At 41.3% G+C, this 20,660-nt stretch overlaps 1 protein-coding gene across 1 annotated transcript in view; it reads right to left on the bottom strand.

The window, feature by feature from the left end:
- Nucleotides 1-20,660, bottom strand: part of LOC118378593 (apoptotic protease-activating factor 1-like) — a 67,754-nt gene that overhangs the window by 11,765 nt on the left and 35,329 nt on the right. Inside the window, exon 26 of the mRNA XM_052505618.1 lies at nt 19,802-19,948. Within this exon, the coding sequence (XP_052361578.1) occupies nt 19,802-19,948 (147 nt within the window). The remainder of the gene's footprint in view (nt 1-19,801; nt 19,949-20,660) is intronic.

The following is a 20,660-nucleotide window of genomic DNA, read 5'->3' as shown; positions in this document are numbered from 1 at the left end:
CCCTCTCTTCCCTAACCCTTTCCCTCTCTTCCCTAACCCTTTCCCCCTCTTCCCTAACGTTATCCCTCTACCTTTCCCTCTCTTCCCTAACGTTAACCCTCTCTTCCCTAACGTTAACCCACTCTTCCCTAACGTTAACCCACTCTTCCCTAACGTTAACCCACTCTTCCCTAACGTTAACCCACTCTTCCCTAACGTTAACCTTCTCTTCCCTAACGTTAACCCTCTCTACCTTTCCCTCTCTTCCCTAACGTTAACCCTCTACCTTTCCCTCTCTTCCCTAACCCTTTCCCTCTCTTCCCTAACGTTAACCCTCTACCTTTCCCTCTCTTCCCTAACGTTAACCCTCTACCTTTCCCTCTCTTCCCTAACGTTATCCCTCTACCTTTCCCTCTCTTCCCTAACGTTATCCCTTTCCTCCCTAACGTTAACCCCCTCCTCCCTAACATTAACCCCCTCCTCCCTAACATTAACCCCCTCTTCCCTAACGTTAACCCTCTCTTCCCTAACGTTAACCCTCTCTTCCCTAACGTTAACCCTCTCTTCCCTAACGTTAACCCTCTCTTCCCTAACGTTAACCCTCTCTTCCCTAACGTTAACCTTCTCTTTCCTAACGTTAACCCTCTACGTTGACCCTCTCTTCACTAACGTTAACCCTCTCTTCACTAACGTTAACCCTCTCTTCACTAACGTTAACCCTCTCTTCACTAACGTTAACCCTCTCTTCACTAAAGTTAACCCTCTCTTCCCTAACGTTAACCCTCTACCTTTCCCGCTCTTCCCTAACCCTTTCCCGCTCTTCCCTCACCCTTTCCCGCTCTTCCCTCACCCTTTCCCGCTCTTCCCTCACCCTTTCCCGCTCTTCCCTCACCCTTTCCCGCTCTTCCCTCACCCTTTCCCGCTCTTCCCTCACCCTTTCCCGCTCTTCCCTCACCCTTTCCCGCTCTTCCCTCACCCTTTCCCGCTCTTCCCTCACCCTTTCCCGCTCTTCCCTCACCCTTTCCCGCTCTTCCCTCACCCTTTCCCGCTCTTCCCTCACCCTTTCCCGCTCTTCCCTCACCCTTTCCCGCTCTTCCCTCACCCTTTCCCGCTCTTCCCTCACCCTTTCCCGCTCTTCCCTAACCCTTTCCCGCTCTTCCCTAACCCTTTCCCTCTCTCCCCTAACCCTTTCCCTCTCTCCCCTAACCCTTTCCCTCTCTCCCCTAACCCTTTCCCTAACTCTCTCCCACATCTTGCATCTCTTTCTCTCCATCTCGTCCCGGGATGTAAGGTATAAGGTATAACCCCTCTCTCTCCCACAGCCAAAGACAATTAACGCAGAGTTAATGAGGGGAGCATAGTAACAACAGGCTTTGGGGGGATAAATATTTCACTACATCATGTTGTGTTTACGCCATGAGCCTGAGAAGACATATACTGTAGCTAGGCCAAACTCAGGGCTGCCAACCAAATGGCACTCTATTCCTTTTATAGTGCACTGCTTAGATAGGGCTCTGGTCAAAAGTAGTGTACTCTCAATGGAATAGGGTACCTTCTGGGACATAGCAAAGGCTGAACAAGGCTAGATCACGGCTCGAGCTGAAGAAGAATACTTTATTAGTTCAACCGAGACAGAAATTAGTCTTCTGCTTTTACCAAACCCCACGAGATCTGTCTGTCTGTTAGAGACCGGCTGTCTGCACTCCTAAACTACGTCATTTTGTACCTAACATATTTAGCTTTATACATTAGAATGTGTGTGTACACGCAAACACATTAAGTTGGAGAAGCTGGAGCAGAGAGCAGCCAATGAGCAGTTTGGGTGGTCCTTACTCAAGGGAACGGTGACAATAGCTGGCTTTTTCAAAGACCGAGATGTAGCTTTTGATCTTGGAATCAGAAAAATATGAACACACAAATATAATAACTGTACAGTGTCTGATCGTAATTCTATCCGAAATACACATTTAATTTATACAAAAACACAAGCCAAAAACAAAACCTCAAACAACAAAATCAAAAAACACCCACCCCAAAGCCACCACATAGCACAGAACTGTGATTTAAAGTATGTGATGTGACAGGTAGCGTGCGTTTATTTTTAGAGGCATGTCTCTGCGTGGAGTGTGGCATGGCTCTCCTGCAGCTTCTCTGTTGGGAACTATCAGTACGTGGTGTTATGGCTGGGGAGGAACAACAGATCTACACTGACAAGGTTCTCTCCTACTGACTCGCTCCACCATGTCTTATCGGATGACTTCATCCAATCTATTTACCGACATAGATTGTGGTGTAAGAATGCTGTATCTACAAGCATTAGAAAATGCACCGTTGTCATGGGAAGGCAACGGAGAGCCTTTTTATTACTAAACTAGGTGTTTGTGACGTTACATCGGGAGACTTGAACGGACCAATCAATATAATATACATTTCTCGTCCAATATTGTTAGCCGACTGACTATTAAACATTATTAACAGGGTTTCAGCAACTGAACAAGATATTTACAGATGTATTATTTAGCTTTATGGGGGACACCAATCACACAACTTACCTATCTCTCTCTCTAACTCCTACCCTTCCTCTCTATGCTTCTCTCACTCACACATGTACTCTTTCTTTTCTCCCTTTCCAGGGGAAGGTCATATTAACCTCGACTCCCCTCTCTCCCTCCCCCTCACTGACCACCTGGGTCGTGTTAGCATACACTTAACGACCATAACACAGAGCGAGAGAGAGCGAGAGAGAGCGAGAGAGAGCGACAGAGAGAGAGAAGCAGAAAGCTCACATTTTACCCAATTCTTACCCCTGTTCAGAAGCGTATGATGAAGGAGAGAGAGATTGAGAGAGGGGTTCCAATGGGGAGATTAAAAGTGAAAGAAAGAGAATGAACACCTGAGAGAAAGGGAGAGGGAGAAACAGACAGAGAGAGAGAGACACACAAAGTGAGCGAGTAAAAGAGTGAGCGAGAGAGAGGCAGAGAGTGAGAGAGGAGAGATGCCATTAGTAGGAGAGTGTGAGAGACGTCCTATGGGGAACAGAGAGATGGAGAGCAACAACAGCGAGTGTGAAAAGGTGAGATAAAGTTGGATGTCTTCTGTTGGTCTTCAATCACCTAGAGAGGAGAAGTGAGGTCTGACAACACTACCAACAGGCAACTAACTGCCTTCATCGAAACTCCTCACATCCATCTACAGTACTGTGTGTGTGTGTCTACGTATGTGTGCGTTTGAAGGAGTGTGTGCCTGTATTTCAAGACGTATGTGTGTGTGTGTGTGTCTGTATTTCGAGACGTATGTGTGTGTGTACACGTGTGTGTCGGTGCATGATTCATGTGAGAGTACCTAGGGAAATGAATGAAGGTTAAATGAGGATGGTATGAGATCTGGGGATATGTTTGATAAATGTGGGTATATTGAGAAAACAGAACATAAAGTGCCTTCAGAAAGTAGTCATACCTGTTAACTTATTCCACATTTTGTTGTGTTACAGCCGGAATTCAAAATGTATTTAAAAAAGAATCATTCTCACCCATGTACACACAATAACCCATAATGACAAAGTGAAAACATGTTTTAAGAAATGTTAGCAAATGTATTGAAAATGAAATAGACATTTCTAATTTACATAAGTATTCACACCCCTGAGTCAATACTTTGTAGAAGCACCTTTGTCAGCGATTACAGCTCTGTTTCTTTCTGGGTAAGTCTCTAAGAGCTTTCCACACCTGGATTGTCCAACATTTGCCCATTATTCTTTTAAAGATTATTCAAGCTCTGTCAAATTGGTTGTTGATCAATGCTAGACAACCATTTTTCAGGGCTTGCTATAGATTTAAGTCAAAGCTGTAACTCGCCATTCAGGAACATTCCCTGTCTTCTTGGGAAGCAACTCCAGTGTATATTTGGCCTTGTGTTTTAGGTAATTGTCCTGCTTAAAGGTGAATTAAATCTCCCAGTGTTTGGTGGAAAGCAGACTGAACCAGGTTTTCCTCTAGGATTTTGCTTAAGCAGTCATCGACCATGAACCACATCGACAATCTACTGGAAAATCATTTTCCATCCTTGCAATATGAAGATAAATTATAGATAAAACGGTATCGGTGTCCATCGGCCATTGGACATAAACATTACACAACAAGTCAGAAATCGCAAATTCAACAATGAGTGGTTTGGAAGGAATCAGTAACTAACTGCAAGCGTTGCAAAGCAATCACCATTTTGCTTTGTCTGCCTGCTATTTGGTGGAGAGGGTGTGTGGTCCAAGTCTGGGTTTAAGGATTTAAATAATCTGTCTGAAATGGTCTCTTTTCCAAGCTTAAAAAAATACAGTCACTCGCAACACCATGGGCCAGAAAAGGTTGAATACATTAGCCATGCTGTCCATCCAGCATGACTTCTTCTGTGTTTAAGACAACTGGGAACTCTGGGGGAAAAACTAGCTCCAACTTGGAAAAGACATTTTGAACAGTCATCCAACATAGAATTCCACACCGGGAACTCAGGCCTCTTTCTAGAGCTCCGACATATATTTTTTTAAGAGTTCCCAGTTATCTTGAAAGCACCTTTGATGACAAAATTGTTGTTGGGTCTGTAACCATGAGGAAGAGATACTATATAATGTTGTTGGGTCTGTAGCCATGAGGAAGGGATACTATATAATGTTGTTGGGTCTGTAACCATGAGGGGGGGATACTATATAATGTTGTAGGGTGTGTAACCACGAGGATGGGATACTATATAATGTTGTTGGGTCTGTAACCATGAGGAGGGGATACTATATAATGTTGTTGGGTCTGTAACCACGAGGATGGGATACTATATAATGTTGTTGGGTCTGTAACCATGAGGAGGGGATACTATATAATGTTGTTGGGTCTGTAACCACGAGGATGGGATACTATATAATGTTGTTGGGTCTGTAACCATGAGGAGGGGATACTATATAATGTTGTTGGGTCTGTAACCACGAGGATGGGATACTATATAATGTTGTTGGGTCTGTAACCATGAGGAGGGGATACTATATAATGTTGTTGGGTCTGTAACCACGAGGATGGGATACTATATAATGTTGTTGGGTCTGTAACCATGAGGATGGGATACTATATAATGTTGTTGGGTCTGTAACCATGAGGAAGAGATACTATATAATGTTGTTGGGTCTGTAGCCATGAGGAAGGGATACTATATAATGTTGTTGGGTCTGTAACCACGAGGATGGGATACTATATAATGTTGTTGGGTCTGTAACCATGAGGGGATACTATATAATGTTGTTGGGTCTGTAACTATGAGGGGATACTATATAATGTTGTTGGGTCTGTAAACATGAGGAAGGGATACTATATAATGTTGTTGGGTCTGTAACTATGAGGAGGGATACTATATAATGTTGTTGGGTCTGTAACCATGAGGAAGGGATACTATATAATGTTGTTGGGTCTGTAACCACAAGGAAGGGATACTATATAATGTTGTTGGGTCTGTAACTATGAGGAGGGGATACTATATAATGTTGTTGGGTCTGTAACCATGAGGAGGGGATACTATATAATGTTGTTGGGTCTGTAACCATAAGGAGGGGATACTATATAATGTTGTTGTGTCTGTAACCATGAGGAGGGGATACTATATAATGTTGTTGGGTCTGTAACTATGAGGAGGGGATACTATATAATGTTGTTGAGTCTGTAACCACGAGGAAGGGATACTATATAATGTTGTTGAGTCTGTAACCATGAGGAAGGGATACTATATAATGTTGTTGGGTCTGTAACCACAAGGAGGGGATACTATATAATGTTGTTGGGTCTGTAACCATGAGGAGGGGATACTATATAATGTTGTTGGGTCTGTAACTATGAGGAGGGGATACCATATAATGTTGTTGGGTCTGTAACTATGAGGAGGGGATACTATATAATGTTGTTGGGTCTGTAACTATGAGGAGGGGATACCATATAATGTTGTTGGGTCTGTAACTATGAGGGGATACTATATAATGTTGTTGGGTCTGTAATCATGAGGAAGGGATACTATATAATGTTGTTGTGTCTGTAACCATGAGGAGGGGATACTATATAATGTTGTTGGCTCTGTAAACATGAGGAAGGGATACTATATAATGTTGTTGGGTCTGTAATCATGAGGAGGGGATACTATATAATGTTGTTGGGTCTGTAACCATGAGGAGGGATACTATATACTGTTGTTGGGTCTGTAACCATGAGGAAGGGATACTATATAATGTTGTTGGGTCTGTAAACATGAGGAAGGGATACTATATAATGTTGTTGGGTCTGTAATCATGAGGAGGGGATACTATATAATGTTGTTGGGTCTGTAACCATGAGGAGGGATACTGTATACTGTTGTTGGGTCTGTAATCATGAGGAAGGGATACTATATAATGTTGTTGGGTCTGTAATCATGAGGAGGGGATACTATATAATGTTGTTGGGTCTGTAACCATGAGGAAGGGATACTATATAATGTTGTTGGGTCTGTAACCATGAGGAGGGGATACTATATAATGTTGTTGGGTCTGTAACCATGAGGAGGGGATACTATATAATGTTGTTGGGTCTGTAAACATGAGGAAGGGATACTATATAATGTCGTTGGGTCTGTAATCATGAGGAGGGGATACTATATAATGTTGTTGGGTCTGTAATCATGAGGAGGGGATACTATATAATGTTGTTGGGTCTGTAATCATGAGGAAGGGATACTATATAATGTTGTTGGGTCTGTAACCATGAGGAGGGGATACTATATAATGTTGTTGGGTGTGTAACCACGAGGATGGGATACTATATAATGTTGTTGGGTCTGTAACCATGAGGAGGGGATACTATATAATGTTGTTGGGTCTGTAACTATGAGGAGGGGATACTATATAATGTTGTTGGGTCTGTAACCATGAGGAAGGGATACTATATAATGTTGTTGGGTCTGTAACCATGAGGAGGGGATACTATATAATGTTGTTGGGTCTGTAATCATGAGGAGGGGATACTATATAATGTTGTTGGGTCTGTAATCATGAGGAAGGGATACTATATAATGTTGTTGGGTCTGTAACCATGAGGAGGGGATACTATATAATGTTGTTGGGTGTGTAACCACGAGGATGGGATACTATATAATGTTGTTGGGTCTGTAACCATGAGGAGGGGATACTATATAATGTTGTTGGGTCTGTAACTATGAGGAGGGGATACTATATAATGTTGTTGGGTCTGTAACCATGAGGAAGGGATACTATATAATGTTGTTGGGTCTGTAACCATGAGGAGGGGATACTATATAATGTTGTTGGGTCTGTAAACATGAAGAAGGGATACTATATAATGTCGTTGGGTCTGTAATCATGAGGGGATACTATATAATGTTGTTGGGTCTGTAACCATGAGGAAGGGATACTATATAATGTTGCTGGGTCTATAACCATGAGGAGGGGATACTATATAATGTTGTTGGGTCTGTAACCACAAGGAAGGGATACTATATAATGTTGTTGGGTCTGTAACCATGAGGAGGGATACTATATACTGTTGTTGGGTCTGTAACCATGAGGAAGGGATACTATATAATGTTGTTGGGTCTGTAAACATGAGGAAGGGATACTATATAATGTTGTTGGGTCTGTAACCATGAGGATGGGATACTGTATAATGTTGCTGGGTCTATAACCATGAGGAAGGGATACTATATAATGTTGTTGGGTTTGTAAACATGAGGAAGGGATACTATATAATGTTGTTGGGTCTGTAACCATGAGGAAGGGATACTATATAATGTTGCTGGGTCTATAACCATGAGGAGGGGATACTATATAATGTTGTTGGGTCTGTAACCACAAGGAAGGGATACTATATAATGTTGTTGGGTCTGTAACCAGGAGGAGGGATACTATATACTGTTGTTGGGTCTGTAACCATGAGGAAGGGATACTATATAATGTTGTTGGGTCTGTAAACATGAGGAAGGGATACTATATAATGTTGTTGGGTCTGTAATCATGAGGAGGGGATACTATATAATGTTGTTGGGTCTGTAACCATGAGGAGGGATACTATATACTGTTGTTGGGTCTGTAATCATGAGGAAGGGATACTATATAATGTTGTTGGGTCTGTAATCATGAGGAGGGGATACTATATAATGTTGTTGGGTCTGTAACCATGAGGAAGGGATACTATATAATGTTGTTGGGTCTGTAACCATGAGGAGGGGATACTATATAATGTTGTTGGGTCTGTAACCATGAGGAGGGGATACTATATAATGTTGTTGAGTCTGTAAACATGAGGAAGGGATACTATATAATGTCGTTGGGTCTGTAATCATGAGGAGGGGATACTATATAATGTTGTTGGGTCTGTAATCATGAGGAGGGGATACTATATAATGTTGTTGGGTCTGTAATCATGAGGAAGGGATACTATATAATGTTGTTGGGTCTGTAACCATGAGGAGGGGATACTATATAATGTTGTTGGGTGTGTAACCACGAGGATGGGATACTATATAATGTTGTTGGGTCTGTAACCATGAGGAGGGGATACTATATAATGTTGTTGGGTCTGTAATCATGAGGAAGGGATACTATATAATGTTGTTGGGTCTGTAATCATGAGGAAGGGATACTATATAATGTTGTTGGGTCTGTAAACATGAGGAAGGGATACTATATAATGTTGTTGGGTCTGTAACCATGAGGATGGGATACTGTATAATGTTGCTGGGTCTATAACCATGAGGAAGGGATACTATATAATGTTGTTGGGTTTGTAAACATGAGGAAGGGATACTATATAATGTTGTTGGGTCTGTAACCATGAGGAAGGGATACTATATAATGTTGCTGGGTCTATAACCATGAGGAGGGGATACTATATAATGTTGTTGGGTCTGTAACCACAAGGAAGGGATACTATATAATGTTGTTGGGTCTGTAATCATGAGGAGGGGATACTATATAATGTTGTTGGGTCTGTAATCATGAGGAGGGGATACTATATAATGTTGTTGGGTCTGTAACCATGAGGAGGGATACTATATACTGTTGTTGGGTCTGTAATCATGAGGAAGGGATACTATATAATGTTGTTGGGTCTGTAATCATGAGGAGGGGATACTATATAATGTTGTTGGGTCTGTAATCATGAGGAGGGGATACTATATAATGTTGTTGGGTCTGTAATCATGAGGAGGGGATACTATATAATGTTGTTGGGTCTGTAATCATGAGGAAGGGATACTATATAATGTTGTTGGGTCTGTAACCATGAGGAGGGGATACTATATAATGTTGTTGGGTGTGTAACCACGAGGATGGGATACTATATAATGTTGTTGGGTCTGTAACCATGAGGAGGGGATACTATATAATGTTGTTGGGTCTGTAACTATGAGGAGGGGATACTATATAATGTTGTTGGGTCTGTAACCATGAGGAAGGGATACTATATAATGTTGTTGGGTCTGTAACTATGAGGAGGGGATACTATATAATGTTGTTGGGTCTGTAACTATGAGGAGGGGATACTATATAATGTTGTTGGGTCTGTAATCATGAGGAAGGGATACTATATAATGTTGTTGGGTCTGTAACCATGAGGAGGGGATACTATATAATGTTGTTGGGTCTGTAAACATGAAGAAGGGATACTATATAATGTTGTTGGGTCTGTAATCATGAGGAGGGGATACTATATAATGTTGTTGGGTCTGTAATCATGAGGAGGGGATACTATATAATGTTGTTGGGTCTGTAATCATGAGGAGGGGATACTATATAATGTTGTTGGGTCTGTAATCATGAGGAAGGGATACTATATAATGTTGTTGGGTCTGTAATCATGAGGAAGGGATACTATATAATGTTGTTGGGTCTGTAAACATGAGGAAGGGATACTATATAATGTTGTTGGGTCTGTAACCATGAGGATGGGATACTGTATAATGTTGCTGGGTCTATAACCATGAGGAAGGGATACTATATAATGTTGTTGGGTTTGTAAACATGAGGAAGGGATACTATATAATGTTGTTGGGTCTGTAACCATTTTCTCAAAACAACACTATGTATTCAGGAATAAAAATGAATTAATTGCTTTGCCACATTTTTTACAGTTTTACTTACGTTTGATGCACGTTTTTGAATATTTTTTATTCTGCACAGGCGTCCTTCTTTTTACACTGTCAATTATGTTAGTATTGTGGAGTAACTACAATGTTGTTGATCCATCCTCAGTTTTCTTCTATCACAACCATTAAACTCTGTAACGGATTTAAAGTCACCATTGGCCTCATGGTGAAATCCCTGAGCGGTTTCCTTACTCTCCAGCAACTGAGTTAGGAAGGACGCCTGTATCTTTGTAGTGACTGGGTGTACTGATACATCATCCAAAGCATAATTAATCACTTCACCATGCTGAAAGAGATATTCAATGTCTGCGATTTTCTTTTCACCCATCTACCAATAGGCGCCCTTCAAAAATCTCCCTGGTCTTTGTGGTTGAATCTGTATTTGAAATTCACTGCTCAACCTTACAGATAATTGTGTGTGGGGTACAGAGATGAGGTAGTCGTTAAAACAATATATGTTAAACACTATTATTGGAGACAGAGCGAGTCCATGCAACTTATTATGTGACATGTTTAGCAGATTTTTACTCCTGAACTTATTTAGGCTTAACAAAGAGGTCATAACTAAAAGAGGTTGAATACTTTGTCTCACTAGATTTCTGCGTTTCATTTTGAATAAATCTGTAAAAACACACACACACACACACACACACACACACACACACACACACACACACACACACACACACACTTCCACTTTGACATTATGGGGTTTTGCGTGTAGGCCACTGACATGACAAAACATCTACATGTAATCTATTTTTTATTCAGGCTGTAACACAGCAAAATGTGGAAAAAGTCATGGGGTATGTTGAGAGAACGAACATATACACTGAGTGTACAACACATTACAAACACCTGGTCTTTCCATGACAGACTCACCAGGTGAAAGTTATTATCCCTTATTGATGCCACTTGTTAAATCCACTTCAAATCAGTGTAGATGTAGGGGAGGAGACAGGTTCAAGTAGGATTTTTAAGCCTTGAGACATATTGTGTGTGCCATTCAGATGGTGAATGGGCAAGACAAAAGATTTACAGTGGGGCAAAAAAGTATTTAGTCAGCCACCAATTGTGCAAGTTCTCCCACTTAAAAAGATGAGAGAGGCCTGTAATTTTCATCATAGGTACACTTCAACTATGACGAACAAAATGAGAAAAAAATATCCAGAAAAATCACATTGTAGGATTTTTAATGAATTTGCAAATTATGGTGGAAAATAACTATTTGGTCACCTATAAACAAGCAAGATTTCTGTCTCTCACAGACCTGTAACTTCTTCTTTAAGAGGCTCCTCTGTCCTCCACTCGTTACCTATATTAATGGCACCTATTTCAACTTGTTATCAGTATAAAGACACCTGTCCACAACCTCAAACAGTCACACTCCAAACTCCACTATGGCCAAGACCAAAGAGCTGTCAAAGGACACCAGAAACAAAATTGTAGACCTGCACCAGGCTGGGAAGACTGAATCTGCAATAGGTAAGCAGCTTGGTTTGAAGAAATCAACTGTGGGAGCAATTATTAGGAAATGGAAGACATACAAGACCACTGATAACCTCCCTCGATCTGGGGCTCCACGCAAGATCTCACCCCGTGGGGTCAAAATGATCACAAGAACGGTGAGCAAAAATCCCAGAACCACACAGAGGGACCTAGTGAATGACCTGCAGAGAGGTTGGACCAAACTAACAGAGCCTACCATCAGTAACATACTATGCCGCCAGGGACTCAAATACTGCAGTGCAAGACGTGTCCCCCTGCTTAAGCCAGTACATGTCCAAGCCCGTCTGAAGTTTGCTAGAGAGCATTTGGATGATCCAGAAGAAGAGAATGTCATATGGTCAGATGAAACCAAAATATAACTTTTTGGTAAAAACTCGATTTGTCGTGTTTGGAGGACAAAGAATGCTGAGTTGCATCCAAAGAACACCATACCTACTGTGAAGCATGGGGGTGGAAACATCATTCTTTTGAGCTGTTTTTCTGCAAAGGGACCAGGACGACTGATCCGTGTAAAGGAAAGAATGAATGGGACCATGTATCGTGAGATTTTGAGTGAAAACCTCCTTCCATCAGCAAGGGCATTGAAGATGAAACGTGGCTGGGTATTTCAGCATGACAATGATCCCAAACACTCCGCCCGGGCAACGAAGGAGTGGCTTCGCAAGAAGCATTTCAAGGTCCTGGAGTGGCATAGCCAGTCTCCAGATCTCAACCCCATAGAAAATCTTTGGAGGGAGTTGAAAGTCTGTGTTGCCCGGCAACAGCCCCAAAACATCACTGCTCTAGAGGAGATCTGCATGGAGGAATGGGCCAAAATACCAGCAACAATGTGTGAAAACCTTGTGAAGACTTACAGAAAACATTTGACCTCTGTCATTGCTAACAAAGGGTATATAACAAAGTATTGAGATAAACTTTTGTTATTGACCAAATTCTTATTTTCCTCCATAATTTGCAAATAAATTCATTAAAAATCCTACAATGTGATTTTCTGGATTTTCTTTTTCTCATTTTGTCTGTCATAGTTGAAGTGTACCTATGGTGAAAATTACAGGCCTCTCATCTTTTAAAGTGGGAGAACTTGCACAATTGGTGGCTGACTAAATACTTTTTTGCCCCACTGTAAATCTTTTGTCTTGCCCATTCACCATTCACCATATTGCACACACAATATGTATTTTGGAATATTGAGAAAACTCAACATTCTATTCCTTGCATTAGTCTTTTATAGAAGAGTAATGTACTAATATAGAGCACTATGTTGAGTCATATAGTACTCTATAATATTGTATTGGAAAGCATCAAAAAGTAATAATGATAAATTAAATACTGTGTGGTTATCAAGATTGGTGATTGCACCTACAGTACCAGTCAAAAGTTGACACACCTACTCAGTCCAGAGTTTTTCTTTATTTGTACTACATTCTACAATGATGAATAATAGTAAAGAAATCAAAACAATGAAATAACACATATGGAATCATGTAGTAGCCCCCCAAAAAAAAAGCGTTAAACAAATCCAAATATATTTTATATTTGAGATTCTTCAAAGCAGCCACCCTTTGCCTTGATGACAGCTTTGGACACTCTTGGCATCCTCTCAACCAGTTTCATGAGGTAGTCACCTGGATTACATATCAATTAACAGGTGTTCCTTGTTAAAAGCTTGTGGAATGTCTTTCGTTCTTAATACATTTGATCCAATCAATTGTATTGTGACAAGGTAGGGGTGGTATACAGAAGAAAGACCAACAGATGAAGTCAGACGTTTACATACACGTTAGCCAAATAAATGTAAACTCATTTTCACAATTCCTGACATTTAATCCTAGTAGAAATTCAGTCTTAGATCAGTTAGGATCACCATTTTATTTTAAGAAAGTGAAATGTCCAAATAATTAGTAGAGAATGATTTATTTCAGCTTTTATTTTTTTCATCACATTCCTAGTGGGTCAGACGTTTACATACACTCAATGAGTATTTGGTACCTTTGCCTTTCAATTGCTTAACTTGGGTCAAATATTTCAGGTAGCCTTCCACAAGCTTCCCACAATACGTTGGGTGAATTTTGGCCCATTCCACTTGAGTGAGCTGGTGTAAATGATTCAGGTTTGTAGGCCTCCTTGCTCAAATGCACTTTTTCAGCTCTACCCACACATTTTCTATAGGATTGAGGTCAGGGCTTTGTGATGGCCACTCCAATACCTTGAATTTGTTGTCCTTAAGCCATAACTTTGGAAGTATGCTTGGGGTCATTGTCCATTTGGAAGACTCATTTGCGACCAAGCTTTAACATCCTGACTAATGTCTTGAGATGTTGCTTCAATATATCCACATAATTTCCCATCTCATTACATTACATTTACATTTAAGTCATTTAGCAGACGCTCTTATCCAGAGCGACTTACAAATTGGTGCATTCACCTTATGATGGTGCATACTACCTCATGATGCCATCTATTTTGTGAAGTGCACCAGTCCCTCCTGCAGAAAAGTACCCAAACCGTAGTCTGGCTTTTTTATGGCAGTTTTGGAGCAGTGATCTTCATGCCGAACGGCCTTTCAGGTTATGTTGATATAGGACTCGTTTTACTGTGGATATAGATACTTTTGTACCTGTTTCCTCCAGCATCTTCACAAGGTCCTTCGCTGTTGTTCTGGGATTGATTTGCACTTTTCGCACCAAAGTACATTCATCTCTAGGAGACAATGTGTCTCCTTCCTGAGTGGGATGATGGCTGTGTGGTCCTATGGTGTTTATACTTGCGTACTATTGTTTGTACAGATGAACGTTAGCCTATCAGAAGCTTTTAAAGACATGACATTATTTTCTGGAATTTTACAAGCTGTTTAAAAGGCACAGTCAACTTAGTGTATTTAAACTTCTTACCCACTGGAATTGTGATAGTGAATTAAGTGAAATAAATCTGTCTAAACAATTGTTGGAAAAATTACTTGTGTATGCACAAAGTAGATGTCCTAACAGACTTGCCAAAACTATAGTTTGTTAACAAGAAATGTGTGAAGTGGTTGAAAAACGAGTTTTAATGACTCCAACATAAGTGTATGTAAACTTCCGACTTCAACTGTATTTGGTAAAATAACAAGTCCATATAATGGCAAGAACAGCTCAAATAAGCAAAGAGAAAAGACCGTCCATGATTACTTTAAGACAAGATCAGTCAATGCGGAAAATGTCAAGAACTTTGAAAGTTCCCTCGAGTGAAGTCGCAAAAACCATCAAGCGCTATTATGAAACTGGGACCACCACAGGAAAGGAAGACCCAGAGTTCTCTCTGCTGCAGACGATAAGTTCATTAGTTACCAGCCTCAAAATTACAGTCCAAATAAATGCTTCAGACTTCAAGTAACAGAGACATCTCAACATCAACTGTTAAGAGGAGACCTTCATGGTTGAATTGCTACAAAGAAACCACTACTAAAGGACAACAATAAGAAGAGACTTGCTTAGGCCAAGAAAACGAGCAATGTACATTAGACCGGTGGAAATCTGTAATTTAGTCTGAGCCCAAATTTGCGATTTTTCATACCAATCGCCGTGTCTTTGTGAGACGCATGATCTCCGCTAACGGATGATCGCTAACGGATGATCTCTGCATGTGTGGTTCCCACCGTGAAGCATGGAGGAGGATGTGTGATGGTGCTTTGCTGGTGACACAGTCAGTGATTTATTTAGAATTCAAGTCACACTTAACCAGCATGGCTACCACAACATTCTGCAGCGATATGCCATCCCATCTGGTTTGTGCTTAGTGGGACAATCATTTGTTTTTCAACAGGACAATGACCCAACACACCTCAAGGCTTTGTAAGGGCTATTTGACCAAGAAGGAGAGTGATTCTTGGAGAGTGATGGAGTGCTGCATCAGATGACCTGGCTTCTACCATCACCCGACCACAACCCAAATGAGATGGTTGGGGATGAGTTGGACCGCAGAGTGAAGGAAAAGCCGCCAGCAAGTGCTCAGCATATGTGGGAACTCCTTCAAAACTGTTGGAAATCATTCCAGGTAAAGCTGGTTGAGAGAATTCCAAGAGTGTGCAAAGCTGTCAATCAAAGCAAAGGGTGGCTATAAAATATATTTTGATTTGTTTAACACTTACATGATTCCATGTGTGTTATTTAATTGTTTTGATGTATTCACAATTATTCTACAAAGTAGAAAATAGTCAAAATAAAGAAAAACTCTGGAATGAGTAGGTGTTCTAACTTTTGACTGGTACTGTATTGACTGGTATTGGTCTGTGGTCACATATCAAATGGTGCACTTTCCCTTATACAGTTGACCAGAGCGAGTTGGGCCATGATCAAAAGTAGTTCACTAAATAGGGGAATAGGGTGCCGTTTGGGATGTATACTATGTCTCCTCAATCCTAAGGACTAGTGTTGACTTAGCAACAGTGGAAGTGTAGGGGAGAGGAGGAAGATATGAAGCTTCTGTAAGTATGAGCGCTCTGTGTGAATTACTCGGGGTCTCCTGCTGTGTGTGTGTGTGTGTGCGCGTCAGGATGAGCCTCTTCACACATCCCACCTCTACTTGGATCATGGCACTATGACAGATTGTCTCACAGCAACTCATGCTGAATCTGTGAGGTCCCGCTGATTCTCTGAGTGTACCTATGTGCATACCTGTGTCTGCGCGTGTCTGCATGTTTGTGTATCTGTGTGTCAGACTGTGTGATGTATAGCTGTGCGTCAGGGGCTGTCTCCCAGGTGTAAGACAGGCTGTGTGAGGTATTATCGGGCAGAGAACAGAGGACTGATGGGGGTCAGTGTGATATTACACCCTCACTCAGAGAGCTGCCCCAAAACACCTGATCACACACACACACACACACACACACACACACACACACACACACACACACACACACACACACACACACACACACACACACACACACACACACACACACACACACACACACACACACACACACACACACACACACACACACACACACGTGATGTCCTATCCTGGTGTCTCAGAGGCTTTAAGGAAGCATTGGAACAGCTCCCAGAGGGTCACACACCATGCTGCTTTTAATTACACTACCTGATAATACCTGTTGTATGGACCAGACAGAGATAGACAGAGACAGAGACAGATAAAAGGAGAGTGCATGAAGAGAGAGAGACACACACAGAGAAAGCAAGACACAGAGAGAGCAAGACACAGAGAGAGCAAGACACAGAGAGAGCAAGACACAGAGAGAGCAAGACAGAGAGAGAGCAAGACAGAGAGAGAGAGAGAGAGAGAGAGAATCTCCTTTAAATATAGCAAGACAGAGATAGTGAGTGTTGTGGTGGGAAGTTACTCCAGGAAGCCATAAGGAGGAGACAGATAGGGGTTGACAGACATCAGGGAGACTAGCTTTATTGAATCAACATCACAGCACTACTGATCCCATCAGCACCACTTCTACTGAACACACGTCTGTAATGATAAGTTCTGCTCACTGTTGGCTGCTTCCTCAAGTTAGTTTTCATACAGCGTGATACATAATCAACATTTGGAAAGACATGGTCTTCTTCAGGAAGACAAGGCTACAGTACAAACTAGGCCTTAAATCAATCAAAACCCAAAATTGTCAGAGCAGAAGGAAGAAAGTTTTGTATGTGGCTTGATTCATGCGTCCTCCGCAAAGACAAATTTCATAGTGGGTGCAAGACACTGTGGCTTGTAGGCCTCACCAGGTCTCGCACCAACTGTGAAATTTGGTGGAGGATCGGTGATGATCTGGAGGTGCTTCAGCAAGGCTGGAATCGGGCAGATTTGTCTTTGTGAAGGACGCGTGAATGTGGTTGTCCAGGAAGAAAACGTGCTTCCTTCTGCTCTGACAATGTTCCCCAACTCTGAGGATTGGTTTCTCCAGCAGGACAATGCTCCATGCCACACAGCCAAGTCAATCATGGTGTGGATGGAGGTCCACCAGATCAAGACCCTGTCATAGCCAGCCCAATCTCCAGACCTGAACCCCATTGAAAACCTCTGGAACGTGATCAAGAGGAAGATGGATGGTCACAAGCCATCAAACAAAGCCAAACTGCTTGAATTTGTGCGCCAGGAGTGACAGTCACCCAACATCAATGTGAAAGACTGGTGGAGGGCATGCCAAGACGCATGAAAGCAGTGATGGAAAATCAGGGTTATACCACAAAATATTGATTTCTGAACTCTTCCTAAATTAAAACACTAGTATTGTGTTGTTTAAACATGATTATGAACTTATTTTCTTTGCAATATTCAAGATTTGACACTGCATATTTTTTTGTTATTTTGACCAGTTTCCATTTTCTGCAAATAAATGCTCTAAATGACAATATTTTTAGTTGGAATTTGGGAGAAATGTTGTCAGTAGTTTATAGAATAAAACAAAAATGTTCATTTTACCCAAACACATAAATAGTCAAACCAGAGAAACAGATCATTTTGCAGTAGACTCTTATTTTGTTCCAGTGCTGTATATTTTGTAATAATTTCCATCTGAAATCTGGATACAGGTTTGGATTGAATAAGGCCCACTGTTAATACATACAGATGCAATTAGTCCGTTTTATTTATTCTGTCCACACGTCTCCCCAGGCTAAATTAGCCATCGTTTAACTATGAATACACAGCTGTCACGGCAATTATTATGACTGACAGCTCACCTCTCACCCACGATAAATCAATCAACGCTCATTACAAGGGATTCGCCTCTTCAGCGCAGACAGGCATAATAATCAATCACTGCTCGTTACATCCACACATGCTCAGATCCATCAAGGCAAGGCGCCTCAGGAGAAAGAAAGGAAGTGTGGAAAAAGGAAGTGATAGAGTGATGAAGAGTTATTCTGTCCTTCTACCACTCTGGATAAGAACGAGTGTCATCAGGAGGTAATGATGGAATTGGTAGTTAAGTTCTCAATCAGTATCCATGGAGTTGACTCATTAAGTCTAGTAGTTAAGTTCTCCATCAGTATCCATGGAGTTGACTCATTAAGTCTAGTAGTTAAGTTCTCCATCAGTATCCATGGAGTTGACTCATTAAGTCTAGTAGTTAAGTTCTCCATCAGTATCCATGGAGTTGACTCATTAAGTCTAGTAGTTAAGTTCTCCATCAGTATCCATGGAGTTGACTCATTAAGTCTAGTAGTTAAGTTCTCCATCAGTATCCATGGAGTTGACTCATTAAGTCTAGTAGTTAAGTTCTCCATCAGTATCCATGGAGTTGACTCATTAAGTCTAGTAGTTAAGTTCTCCATCAGTATCCATGGAGTTCACTCATTAAGTCTAGTAGTTAAGTTCTCCATCAGTATCCATGGAGTTGACTCATTAACAAATTTACTTATCACAATGGGCTTAATGACCAGGGGCTCATCAATAGAAACTAGAATCTTCCCAATGAAGACAAAAAACAAAAAGGCTAGCTAACAACTGCGAGAGAAGTTTGAAATTGACATTTATTTATTTTGTGTTTCTTAGATACGTGGCAACCACTTTGATTCAAACAGACTCTTGAATATCACATAAAAAGAGCCAAGCATGAGAGTTGATGTGTTGAGAAGCATTAGAAATAAAACATCCATCACATTGATCCAATGTACGTTAAAATCACAGGCTTAATATACTTCATACATTTACTAGAGGCTTTTAGAATTCAGAGCGGAGGAGACAAGCGAGATAAGGAATGTGGCTGTTGAATTTTCCTGAAATCACTCAGGCAAGAAACTCCCTCTCGCTCCAATCACACGCCCATCCACGTATGCTAAATGTAATGCCCCCAAGCTTTCTTACACCACAGTAGGTTTATAGTACTCCCAAAGCAATAGTCACAGTGAGAGTGTGAGTGAGATTTCATATCTCATCCTCCTCCATACTTGATTGGATTGCGGCATGTGTCTGTTACTCCTCTGATTACCTCCAGTTTTACAGAAGGATCACCTGGGTGTCAGCCTCAGCTGGGCTCTGATTGGCTTTTTAACCAGGCAGTGATGATGTAATCCCCAGGGGACAAGGGCTCTGGTCGATAGTGCTTTAAACTTCTGTTTGTTCCCATTAGTGTGTGTGTGTGCGCGCGCGCGCATCTATTTTTCTTTACATGCTTGTGTGTGCGCGTCTCTCCTTGTGTCTGTGTGTGTGGGTTTCCTACCTTAATGTATCCTCCTGTAGACAGCAGCACAGTGTTGTCTGGGGAGAAGTGCAGGTCGGTCACCCAGCCTCCGTGCAGAGAGTCCATGGCGTCCTTGTTGTCACGGGAACAGATCTTAAGCAGAGTACCATCCTTCACGTTCCACAGCTGAGACACGAGACACACATGAGACAAACAAATACAAAAATGAGAGAAATGAATGAGACCTAGTAGTTATAAATGGTGGGGTGTATGACAGCTATGAACTTATTATCAACCTGGTATCTTAGGAACCTTTTGACGAGACGGCCATAAAATATCTAACCCCAACCAGAACTACAAACTAAAATAACAAATATCTCATGTACTGTTCGGGCTACTTTAGTACTTTCTAACATGGCCATCTAGTGACTACCAACCTTAGACATACAGTAGTCTACAGTTAGGTGTGCAATAATCCAGTCCTTGAATGCTACAGTATCTTGTGCTTTTCAACTTTGCCTTTCAATCAATGACTACTTTCACTGATAAAGGCCCATAGAGACGTAAAACAACCCTCCATTTTAATACTGGAGTTATGCAACTAACAACCATGAGCCATACTGTCCTGTCTATATAGGACACAGAACATGCTATATTTAACACCTTGCATGATTCACTGAGAATGACTCAAGTGTTTCCATAGAAACAAGAGGGGCATATATTCCACTCTATGTACTCTAATTCAATCTTGTGGTTTAAGTCAGTTTCCTTCTGTTTGGTGCCTAATGAACACAACCCTGCATGATTGACTAGACATGATTGACATGTCATGACATGATTTTAAAGTGACAGTTCACTCCAAAATATAAGTTTGTCAGTTGTTTTAGAACCTGGGAAG

This window comes from Oncorhynchus keta, unplaced genomic scaffold (assembly GCF_023373465.1).
Source record: "Oncorhynchus keta strain PuntledgeMale-10-30-2019 unplaced genomic scaffold, Oket_V2 Un_contig_2440_pilon_pilon, whole genome shotgun sequence".
NCBI lineage: Eukaryota > Metazoa > Chordata > Actinopteri > Salmoniformes > Salmonidae > Oncorhynchus > Oncorhynchus keta.
This window is presented reverse-complemented; position numbering and strand designations above follow the sequence as displayed.